Source organism: Tupaia chinensis, unplaced genomic scaffold (assembly GCF_000334495.1).
Source record: "Tupaia chinensis unplaced genomic scaffold, TupChi_1.0 Scaffold000119_2, whole genome shotgun sequence".
NCBI classification, from domain to species: Eukaryota; Metazoa; Chordata; class Mammalia; order Scandentia; family Tupaiidae; genus Tupaia; species Tupaia belangeri.
The window spans coordinates 2,784,707-2,796,081 of record NW_006159586.1 but is presented as its reverse complement, the minus strand read 5'-3'; the positions used below and the strand labels follow the sequence as shown (position 1 = coordinate 2,796,081).

The following is an 11,375-nucleotide window of genomic DNA, read 5'->3' as shown; positions in this document are numbered from 1 at the left end:
CCACTTCTGCCCCTCGGTCCTGTCTGGGTAGTCTCCCTTAAGAAGTTTCCTTAGAGTCTCAAATTTTAGGCTTTACTGTTAAAAAAAATTGTTTTTGAATGTTTTCCTTCCCTGTCTGAAAAAGTAGCAGCAACCTGCATTTAGAAAAACAGCTTAGAGTGTTATCCGGATTGGCCAGGAAGCGCTTTCAAGCAATGCAATAAACTAGGCAAACCATACGTCTGGAGCGGGAGCAGGACTGCGGCAAGCAGGCCATGGGGAGGAAAACAATGACAAACTCATCCCTCAGGCAGGGGGGAGTGACGGCGACAGGATCAACATGGGATGGCAGGACTGCGACTCCTCAGTGCACAAAGAACCACGGGTGAGGAACGAGAACAGCGCGAGCCTTAGAGATGCGATATCCAGTTTTGCCTCCCATCAAATACATTCAGAGGTCAAGTTGGATACGGCCTTCCTCACTCAGCAGAGGGGACCAGGCCTGGGGGGCATGGGCAGGAGTCAGGGGCACCCACTTCTGCCCCTCGGTCCTGTCTGGGTAGTCTCCCTTAAGAAGTTTCCTTAGAGTCTCAAATTTTAGGCTTTACTGTTAAAAAAAATTGTTTTTGAATGTTTTCCTTCCCTGTCTGAAAAAGTAGCAGCAACCTGCATTTAGAAAAACAGCTTAGAGTGTTATCCGGATTGGCCAGGAAGCGCTTTCAAGCAATGCAATAAACTAGGCAAACCATACGTCTGGAGCCGCCGTGACACGACACGTAATTAAAAATATATTTATATATGTTTACATATTTATATCTCACTTCTTCACACTCTAGTCCTAACAGCCAAGGAGGAGTTGGCCTGAGGCAAGATGGAGGAGGGCCCCCGTGATGCTCACGACCTGCCTGTCTCTGCTTGTGGGGAACACCAGCTCCTCCCCTCACAGTGTTTGGGAGCCCCCTTCATGAACCTTGTTCTCTGACCCCAAGATCTGGGCTAGGAGATCCTACTCCGCTGCCGCTTTTGTGCCCTGAGTCCCTGGTCCCAGGCCTCTCTCTTCTTCTGGGCCCTGCTTTGTTCTTAGCAGATTTGTGTAAACACATGCGCACACATGTGTCACACACACACACACCCCGCCCACACACACACGAGGGAATCAGGGCCCATTTAGTCCCCACTACGGCTCTTGAGGGCCGTCTGCCTGGCTAGGGCTGCTCTACTCCATGAGAGCATGATTTTCCTGGTGCCCTCCTGAGCGTCCAACCATCAGCCCTGCTCTCGCTCAGGGTCTCCTGCCGGGTTCTGGCATTTCCAAAAGAGCCAGGCTGGGCCCAAGACGCTGGCAGAAGAGGAGAGGCAGGAAGGAAAAGCTTGAGAAAGCTCTGGAACAAGGGCTGGTGGGGGTGGGAGGGAGGAAGAAGGCAAGGGCCAGGCAGCATGGGCTTCCTGGCAGAGGCCACTGGGCTGTCAGTTAACTCGTGCCCTCCACACGTGGTCCTCAGCAGGCTCTTTCTGGGAACTGGCACAGGCTCCCATCTTGGGGCTGGAAGGCAGCTTGCAGCTAGTGGGGAAATCCAGGGAGAAATGGAGACCCTCATCCCCACCCTGCCCTGTCTGCTCTCCTAGATGCGGAATCAATGAAGAGGAGTCTTCCTTACTCACCAACTTCCCTACCCCTGGTTAGGCTGGGGTCTTCAAGGTGACTTTGGGCTTGACCAGCCTCAGCAAAGGATTGACAAGGAAATTGCTGGGCTGTGATGTCATTTTCTGAGGACCCATCAAAGCAGGGGCCCACGACCCCAGTCATGATCCGGAAGCCAGTCTCCCGGAGTGTGACCTGTGCTTCCCTTCGGCCCTCACCAAAGGCTCATGCCCAGGACCAGGGCCTTCCGGGAGGCCCAGCCTTGACTCCAGCTTGGAAAGCTCCACCTGGCAGCCCCACCTGGTCAATGGACTGCCCCTTTCAGGACTCAGTGAATCCCTCCCTTTCCAAACACAACGGGAAGGCTGGGCTTTAGGATCCTGTCTGGGATGAGGCCAGGGCAGGACATAGCCCATGAGCTAAGTAAGACTCGAAGTCCTGGGGACCAGGCAGCCCCTGCCCTGTCGTCCCTGTGGAGCGGGGAAACACGACCCAGTCCGTTGCTTTTCACTGCCAGCCTTGTCCTGCGTTTGTCACAAGGCCCTGGGGGCTAGGGCTGGGTTTAACGCAGTCCCAGCGGCGACAGTATCAGCCCTTTGAGAGCAGGCAATGGGAGTAGGAGAGCTGGAGGCCGGTGGCCAGGAACACAGGATTCCAGCGGGGACCCCCGCCGGGGCAGAAGTTTCCAATTACCCTAATTGGCTACTGGCAAGCTGTCTGTGGCTAGAATCCTTCCAGAGGGGGCCGGGTTTGATCTCCCACTAATCAGGAGGTCCTCACAGTGCTGACTGTGTGATCACATCCCCGGCATTTTCATTGAGAGAAGAGACATCAAAGCAACCGACTTTTGAAAAATAAAACACAATACAACAAAAGAGTGCAAGGATGACTGCAAACTCCAGCCCTGCTCGCCCCCCAGGCCTGAGGCAGGGGCCAAAGGGAGGAGGCATTAAGTTGGGAGGGTGGAGCGGGAAGGTTAGGGGAAAACGCCTCCCCCAGCTCGACCGTGGCCCACAAAGGCCATCAATTACGGGCGGCTGGTGGGGACCGTGCCTGCCTTTGTGCTCCGGGACATCTGCTACACGTCGCCTGCTGCCAGTTGGCGACTGCGGCTGACAGCATGCGGGAACAATGCGAGCCCCCCGTCTCCGACCCACTTTTTCAGCCTGCTGAGGTCCTTTCTGACCCAAGCGGTACCCTGGTGTGCAAGGCTGGCGAGGTCTCTGCGGAGCTGCAGAGATGAGATTCCTCGCGAAAAGCTCTGCGGGGGAAGGGTTTGGTGGGAGGGGGTAGGGAGGGGCGGGAGCGAGGAAGGTTGCCGGCCAGGGCCACCGTGAAAAGAAACATGCTTCCCTTATTGGTGTGCGCTGCCGCATGCTCGGGCTGGGGGGTGGGGGGTGCTCCTCTTAGGGATTTGATCCCTTCCCCGTCTGGCTCCAGACTGGCCACCGGCTCTGCCTGCCCTCCTTCCCATTTCTTTCTCCCGCCAGGGCCACCCCTGTCCTCCCGCCTGTCCATCTGGCCCTGCGCACCAGGGCCCCAGCTGCCCCCGGGCTGCCCGCCAGGACCCCTGGCTGTCAGGCTGTCAGTTTCTGGATGGTTCTGTTGTAGTACTGCGTGATGGGGGGTGTCAGAGGGTTCCAGCTGTTGGCATGGAGCTCGATGACCTCCAGGAGCAGCGACCGGGTCAGCATCGACTCCGAGGGGCACAGCATCTTGTCTCGGGCGCTGGCCAGGAGCTCCGTCATCATCTCGGGCAGCTGCTCCTCTAGCAGCCTGCCTGTGCTCTGCAGCTGCGGGCAGAGCGGGGGGGGGGGGGTTAGGACGAGACCCGGCCCACAGTGCCCCGGACCACCTGGGTTAGGTGTGCTGAGGGCTGGGACAGAAAACTGCTGATTGTCTCAGGGCTACACCATGGGAAAATGAGGACAAGGAGGGGAGGACTGTGGGAACCGCCAACTGTGAGGTCCCACTTTTAACAGCTGATCTGCCGGCAGGAAAGACAGGGACCAGAAAACTGCCTGCTGTCTAGGGCTGAAAGAACCCTGACCAGGAACCTGGCTCTCGCCTCCGCTCCGACAGGAAGCCTTCTCTGACTACATGCGCTCTGTCAAGCACCTCTCGGGCTGACCTGGAGATCAGATGGCACCGTGTGGATTTTCACTTGCTCGGGTGTCTCCCTGGAGGTCTGCTCAGTCACTTCTACCTGCATGTGTCCCTGAGGAACCTGAGCATGGGGATGCAGTTTCCCGTTTCTCTCTTCCTGTTGCTCCTGCCCTGAGTCCTACCTTTTGGCCCTCAGAACTGACCTCTGCCCACACTTGTGACATAAAAGAGAGGAGAGAAATACGAACTGGGGCAGAAGGCCGTCAGAGGACCTGTCCTTTAGAACCCCCGATGATACCAATAAAACTGGATGGGAAAAAGGAGCCCTAATCTTCTGTATCGGAGCACCCCTAGCTTCTGTACTAACGTATCCCGCAGCCTTCTCCATATAACCTCAGTTCCTATCTCTGCCCTGCCTGGCCTTGCCACAGCCATTTTTCAAGGCTCGCCTTCACAAAGGCTTCCTTGGCCTCCAAGCCCTCCCTGACCTGTTGCCTTGACTTCTCAGGGCTGTGTGCTCTGTACCCACCCACCCACTGCTCATCTGCTCTGTGTGTGTGTGTGTGTGTGTGTGTGTGTGTGTGAGAGAGAGAGAGAGAGAGAGAGAGAGAGATATCTATCCCTACCCAGACCAGAAGCTGTCTGAGAGCAGGGACCATGCTTTCTCCTCTCTCTCCAGTCCCAGGCCCCATGTAGGGTACCCAGCTGGAGCTCAACAATAAACTGAGCTACTGTCCCACAGACCCAAAGCAGCCAACTAGGCTCCGACGTCCTTGGGTGTGGCCTTCGCAGCCTGGGCAGAAGCCACCGGGAGTTGCACTCATGAAGGCCCCAACAGGCCTGGGTCCTCATGCTGGCAGCACTCCTGTCCCTGTGCTCCTCTCTGAATGATGAAGAACTGTCCCAGGAATGGGCCAGAGCCCAGTGTCCGAAGGACGGTGTCAGAGGAGGATTGTCAATGAGCCGTGGCTGGAACTTCCACGAGTCTGCTTTGGAGTGGACAGAACCAACATAGGGGATGGAAGCTGGAGGCACCGTCCCCAACCAGACGCAGGGAGTGAGGGGTGGAGATGGTAGGTTGCCTGGCTTACCTCCATAGAGCAGCAAAGGACGGCGTCTTCCTTCACATCCTGAGATTGCAAGAGCTGTGGAAGGGAGGGGCAGAAAATGGCACTTAGGGGTGACGCCCCCTGCAGCTGGGCCACCCTGCCCTCCTCATTGCAGGCCCAGCAGGGTACAGCTTCTAACCCCATCTCTTAGGGTCGGGCTGAGCGATGGCCCACAAAGTCAGAGGGCAGAAAGAGAACTGGATCAGGAGGCAGTGATTTCTCCATGAGCTCTGAGCAGCTGAAAGACACTGAGCGGCCAAACACCAGGTACTGAGCCCCAGGTGGGTCACACACTGAGTAGAGGCAATTGCAGAGCAAGGCCAGTGTGCTGGGATCATCCAGTCAACCGCGGGTCGTGGAAAGCCTCAGGGAAATGAAATGAACTTAAAGACTTCCTGACGGGCCGCTCCCCTGTGTGCGAAGAGGCTCTGCCATAGAGTCAGGCGCCCCTGGGCCCTGGCCATGGGAGGATGTCCAGAAATCAGAGCACTCTTGTCCACTGGCCCTGCACCATCAACTTCCAAAACCACAGTTGTCTGGACTCAGTCACAGCCTGGAACTGCCTCCTACCCACGGCCATGGCCAGGCTGTCAGCCTTCGGTCTGGCCACTGCCAGGCCAGGCCTCTTTCTACTTGCCTGGCTCATTCTCTCTCTTTTTACCTTGAGATATAATTCATATAACATAGAACACATTTTTTAAAAAGGTTTTTGCCATAGGATGTGTGTTCACCAGAGAGAGAAAGAATGAGAGAGAGAAAAAGTGAGAAATCAGCTTCTGGGGGGCTGGCAACGCTGCAATCCCTTCCCCTTCATTCTCCTCTTGGGACTTTGGGGATGCACACACATCCCTTGGCATGATTTTCAAGCTGCTGAGTCTGGGATTTGAACCGTGGTTGCCTCTGTGGGAGTGTAGCACCTTAACCACCACACCATCTGCTGGCCCCAGAACTCACCTTTTTAAAGTATATAATTCAGTCCGTTTTGGATATTCATGGGGTCACATGACCATCACTACTATTTAATTTCGGAGCATTCCCATCACTCACCTCTGCCCCTCTGTAGTCATTCCTTACTCCCCCCTCAATCCAGTCCCTAGCAACCCCTAGTCCCACTTTTTGTCTCTACGGATTTACCGATGCCGGACATCTCCTATGAACACAGTCATACATAGGAGGTCTTCCGCGATTGGTTTCTTTCTAACATAACGTTCTCAGGGTCCATCATCTTGAAGCATACACTTCATTTTTATGGCTGCATACTATTTCGCTGTTTGGATATACCGCATTTTGATTATTACATGGGTTGTTTCAACTTTTTGGCTATTATAAACAACTCTGCTATGAATATTCATGTATACATTTTTATGTGGATACAAGTTTTCAGTTTTCTTGGGTAGCTGCCTGGGTAGGAAGGAAATTGCTAGAACCTACGGTGACTCTATGTTTAGCTTTTCGAGTAACTGGCTACCTCGTACTACGTTCCCACCAGTGATGCATGCGAGCTCTGGTTTCTCTGTATCCTCAACAACACTTGTGGCTTGCGAGTTTTTGGTTCATTTTCTCTTCAACCCTGAGAAGCACTGGTGTGCTGACCACAGCTGCTTCAAACTCTCTGGGCATGGCCTCCAAGAAGTTCTAGTATCCTCTTCTCCCCAGACTGCTGTCCACTCCTCCCATTGTTCCCTCTGCTGGCCAATGCTCCCTCTGATCCCTATTACAGGTGTCCTCTCAAGATTTACCCCCAAAATATTTTCCTCGGGGTTCAGTTCCATTCCCTCCTGCTACGTTGGCCATCATGGTTGTGAGATGACTTGTCTATACAGACCTTCCTGTGCCACTGGATTTCTCTTTCTAGATGACACAGTGACATTACTGTCTTTGCCTCTAAGCACTTCCCAGATCCCTCTGGCTCAAGACTGCTGCTGTTTCCTTTTTCCTTCATCGTCCATAATCAAGGAGGTTCCGGGTTCTGCTGGTTTCCCTCTGAGATGTCTCCAGAACATTTTAGGATCCCCCACCCCTTTTCAGGTTTCTGTCCTCCCTAAGAGATGAAACTTGCTGCTTCATTTGTGAGGGACAGCTGGCTTTTTGATATTTCATCCCAATCCTCATGTCCTTCCCTATGACACAGATGGCCAGAGTGGGCAGGGTGGGCTTCCTACCATGCCACTGTCCCACTTAGGAAATATGGGACACACAGGTGGCTCTGTTACAAGGCACATTCAACAGCTGCCAAAGGCCCTGGGCTTGTGTGATAGCATCGCTGAGTCCTGGGGGTCTCAGGTCAGGCCGCAGTGACCTCCTAACCCCACACAAGGGAGCCCGCTAACACTTAACTCAGGTCACCTCAAGGTGACTTGCTGGCTACAAAGAAACGCTTTGGAGCATTTCGTCTACAGAAGTCTTTGAACTACTCTGTGTAGTGGATCCTCGGTAAGTATTGAGTGAATGTGAAACGAACGAAATGATATTATGTGCGATGTAAAATGAAAGAACCACCTTCCCGTAACTCCCATAACCGAGAAGTCAGCATAGAGCGCTCGGACTGCAGGGCGTCCGCCCGGTCAGCTGTCAGAGCTTCCGGACCACACTGTGAGACTCAGCACCTGGGGGTCGGACAGTGGCCCAGCAGTACAACATGGCACTTGGCAAGGCTGAGCACCTGGGAAGGGTCCAGGTTTGTATCCGAGGCCTCCCTGAGTACACTGAGCACACGTTGCCATGATCTGGGGCTGAGGATGGGGGTGGATTGTGACACTAAGATCCTATCAGGGATGTGCTTGCTTTTTCTCTCTCCCTCTCCATCATTCTCACCCATGGAAGAAAAAAAACGAAGTAAATAAAAGTTACACAGATCTACTTAAAAAAAAAAAAAGAGAAGAAGAAAAAGAAGATTGGTGGCTCTTCTGCCTCACAACTGTTGGTTGAACACCTGCTTCAGGCCCAGCACTGTTTATGTCGGGAAGCAAAACAGCCCAGGCCCTGCTCTGGGAGCTGCCGGTGCAGAGAGGAGCCAATAAATATGTACTGCTACCTCAGATGGATAAACCCTGGGCTGATGACCGATGCCGGTAGGCCAGGGGATGAGTGTGCGCATGAGTCCGGCCTAAACATCCCCATTGTATGTATGTAGCCAACATCATGCCGTACCTCATACGTGTATATAACTGTAACTGGTCAATCAAAAACACGATTCATGATACACTTAGAAAGGTGATGTTCGGTAAGGGTGTCAGGGGCCCACATTTAGTGGCTGGGGTGGTTGGGTGGAGCCAGGGGAGACCCCTATCAGCAGGGTCTAGGCAGAAGGCAAAGGTAGGTATGTGACTTAGGGAGCACGGACACAGCCTATCAGGGCAAAGCCTGGTTTATGTGTTTGTTTGTTTGTTTTTCTTTTAATAAAAGTTTTTCATTCATTCAGCCCATAAGTGAGAGACAGTGAGAGGGAGAGAGTGAATGAGATAGCACCCCCAACGGTGACCTGAGGCTGCGGTCCACCCACACCTCAGCCAGCCTAGATCGGGGGTGCACATGTGTCTGGCATGCTCTGGGAGGTCTCTGGAATCGAACAGGTAATCTGTGGGTCTGCCTCACAGAGCGTTTTCCCATTGCACCCCGGGCTTATGTTCTAAGGGGACCATTTGGCTTGCTTTGGGGGTGGGGGTGCTGGGAGACGGGCAGACATAGCAGTGCCTTGGCCTAGAACAGCAGGGGTAGGTAGTGAGAAGAGTCAGGTTCGCACACGTTTGCCTCTGGAGCAGACAGGGAAGGGGAGAGAGGAGAGAGAGAGAGAGAGAGAGAGAGAGGGAGAGAGAAGAGGTAAGGGAGAAATAATAACTTCTGTTTCAGGCCCTGCCTGGCTATGAAGCCACGGGTTTCTGCAACCTCCCTGTATCCAGGATAAAAGCCCAAATCCCATAGCTGGCGCTGGGCCCCAGTATCTTCTCATCCTTGAGGCCCCCATCCCAGTATCCACATTCTCTCCATCCTCAGGACCAGTCATTTCCCAGCTGCTCCTTAGAATCTTCCTGCTTCTCACACCAAGGTCCTCCTGGCTTGAGCACCTACTTCGTACACAGGAAAGGGCATTTTCCAGTGTAAGCTGTCAGCTTCCTGAAGGCAGGGGCTGCACCACACTCGCCCTGCTGCCCTTCAATACCCAGCACAGTACCTGCAAGGGAGGGGCGCGCCACTGAATGCTGTGGGCATGGGTTACATATGGTTCTTTTGCTTTTCTTTCTTTTTCATTTTGCTATAGGACATATGCAGTTGTTGGAGACACAGAGAGAGAGAAAGTGAGAAATCATCCCCCTGACCCCCACCATAGGGGAATGGCCATACCACAGTCCCTTCTCTTCCAATCTCCTCTCAGGATTTTAGGCATGCACACATGCCTAGCATACTTTTTAAGCCACTGAGGCCAGGACTTGAACCACATAGTTGGTCATGTGGAAGCCAGTGCCTCAACCTCCATGCCATCTGCTGGCCCTCTTATGCTTTTTTAAGAGAGGTTTTTGCTATAGGGCGTGTTATACGCTTGCCAGAAGGACAGGGAGAGACAGAGAGACAGGAAGAGAGAAATCGCCCCCCGGGGAGGGGGATGGCCACACCGCAATCCCTTCTCCTCCTTTCTCCTCTCAGGATCTTGGGCATGCACACACATGCGCCCGGCATGAGTTCAAGCCACCAGGTCCGGGACTCGAACCGCGGTCGACTACATGGGAGTCCAGCGACATAGCCATTACGCTAACTGCTGGTCCCCTCTTATGCTTTTATAAAAGGAAGGGTAGAGGGTGAAAATAGAGCACAAGAGGAAGGTGTGTTGAAGGTGACCCAGAGCTAGAGCCAAAGTTTTGACCGGGGCATGATGTAGTCTAGGAGTGGGGAGATTACACAACCAGGGCTGGGCCAAAACGCAAACCCACACACCCCTTCTGTCCTGGTGTATCCATCTGCCCAGCCCAGGGCCCATGCAGGGGCTGAGGACCCAGGGCTCAGGTGCTGATGCCAGGTGACTGTGCAGACTGTTCGGGTCGCAGGAGTCCAGGTGTGGGCCAGAGGCTCTCAGGGACCAGACCTTGTGCCTCTCGGTAACTCAGAACTAGGCCGAGAACTGGGCTTACAACAGACACACAAGGAAAACACCCCATGAGCTGAATGAGCAGGGCTGGGCCTTGACCTCTTCAAATGATGAGCAGGCAGAGAGCAAGTGTCGGTCCAGGGGAGGCTTGTGGGCTACACAAAGTGGTAGGCATTGATGGCCACAGGTGTAGCTTGCTGTCCACTCTCCCATTTCCAACTCTGGGCTTGTGCACTCCTATCAGTGGGGATTCTTGGCTGCATGGCTCAGACTCACTCTCTCACCCTATTCAGGGTTCTGCCCAAACACCCAGTCATCAGACAGGCCTTCTCTGGTCACTTCCCTTTCCCTCCTGCTGACTTCTCTCCGCGTGCCCTGGCAGGTTACTCACTCGTCTGTCTGCTCCTGTGCCTCGCAAGAAGGCAAGCTGTGTGAGGGCAGGGGCTATTCTGCCCACTGCTCTCCCCAGCTCCTGGCACAGCCTGTTCCTGGCACACCGTAAACACTTGGGAGAAAAAAATGCTAACAAACACACTTTGGGAAGCGAGGAGAAAACCGTCCCGCTGGGAGAGTCTACCAGAGGGAAGGACAGGGCTCACCCAGAGAGGAAGCTGTTCGGCAAGGCACCCCAGGAAACGCACCCTTCAAAGGGTGAGAGTGAGGGGGACGTGCAGACCTCCACCCCATACACTTTTCTTGCCAGAGGGGACATAACACAAAATTATAATGCGTGCATCTGCACACATGCAGTGTCTGGGCAATGTGGGCTGCTATAACTCTATAGATGGCAATCTGGTGATAATTACCCACATTGCGAGTGTACACACCCTCTACCCAGCAGTATTACTTCTAGGAATCTCTCCTACATCTAAACCCACACATACGCCTATGGCTGAGCACATTATTTGCTATGCTGTTGTTGGATGTCCACCCATGGTGGTTCAGTGATTAGGATGCGTCCACGCTGTGGAGCACTCTGCAACACACAGCTGTCCCTGCACTGGGGTCTGCTTCTAGAGTGTTCTTATCTCTTGGGTCCCCAGGGAAGACTAGGGAGCAGGTGCTGGAAAAAAATGAGGAAGGTCGGCTCACCTTGCAGCAGGCCTCCCTGAATCACCAAGTCCTGCACCTACTCTAGCCAGGAGTAAGGGGATTGGAGGAAAGGTGAACTTAGCCTCACTTCTGCTATGGGAAGACGGGTTTGAACACCAGGGGAACTTCTTGCTGATAGGAAACCTCCGTCATGAGTTTTCCCATAGTACTTAGCAGGAAAAAGTCTTTAAAATAAAGTTATTAGTAGAAATCATGAAAAAGGGGAAGGTGAGGTATCTGGTAGGAAGGGAACTCCTATGACAGAGTGGGAGATGGGAGCCGGGAAGGGAAGAAGGGGTGAGTAGGCAGTGGCCAGCAGCCATGGGAAGGAAGCTGAGGTGGCTCGGGACACCCCCAGGCTGGGCGG

At 53.8% G+C, this 11,375-nt stretch overlaps 1 protein-coding gene across 5 annotated transcripts in view; it reads right to left on the bottom strand.

Annotated features, from left to right (window-relative positions):
* Window positions 1-845: 845 nt before the first annotated feature.
* The window catches only part of CTIF (cap binding complex dependent translation initiation factor), a 340,395-nt gene continuing 329,865 nt past the window's right edge, over window positions 846-11,375 (bottom strand). For all 5 annotated transcript variants that reach the window (XM_014586243.2, XM_014586244.2, XM_014586245.2 and 2 more), the window contains 2 exons: window positions 4,819-4,872; window positions 846-3,414 (listed from right to left, as the gene is read on the bottom strand). In XM_014586243.2, coding sequence (XP_014441729.1) covers window positions 3,199-3,414; window positions 4,819-4,872 — 270 coding nt within the window. In that variant the 3' untranslated portion in view covers window positions 846-3,198. The remainder of the gene's footprint in view (window positions 3,415-4,818; window positions 4,873-11,375) is intronic.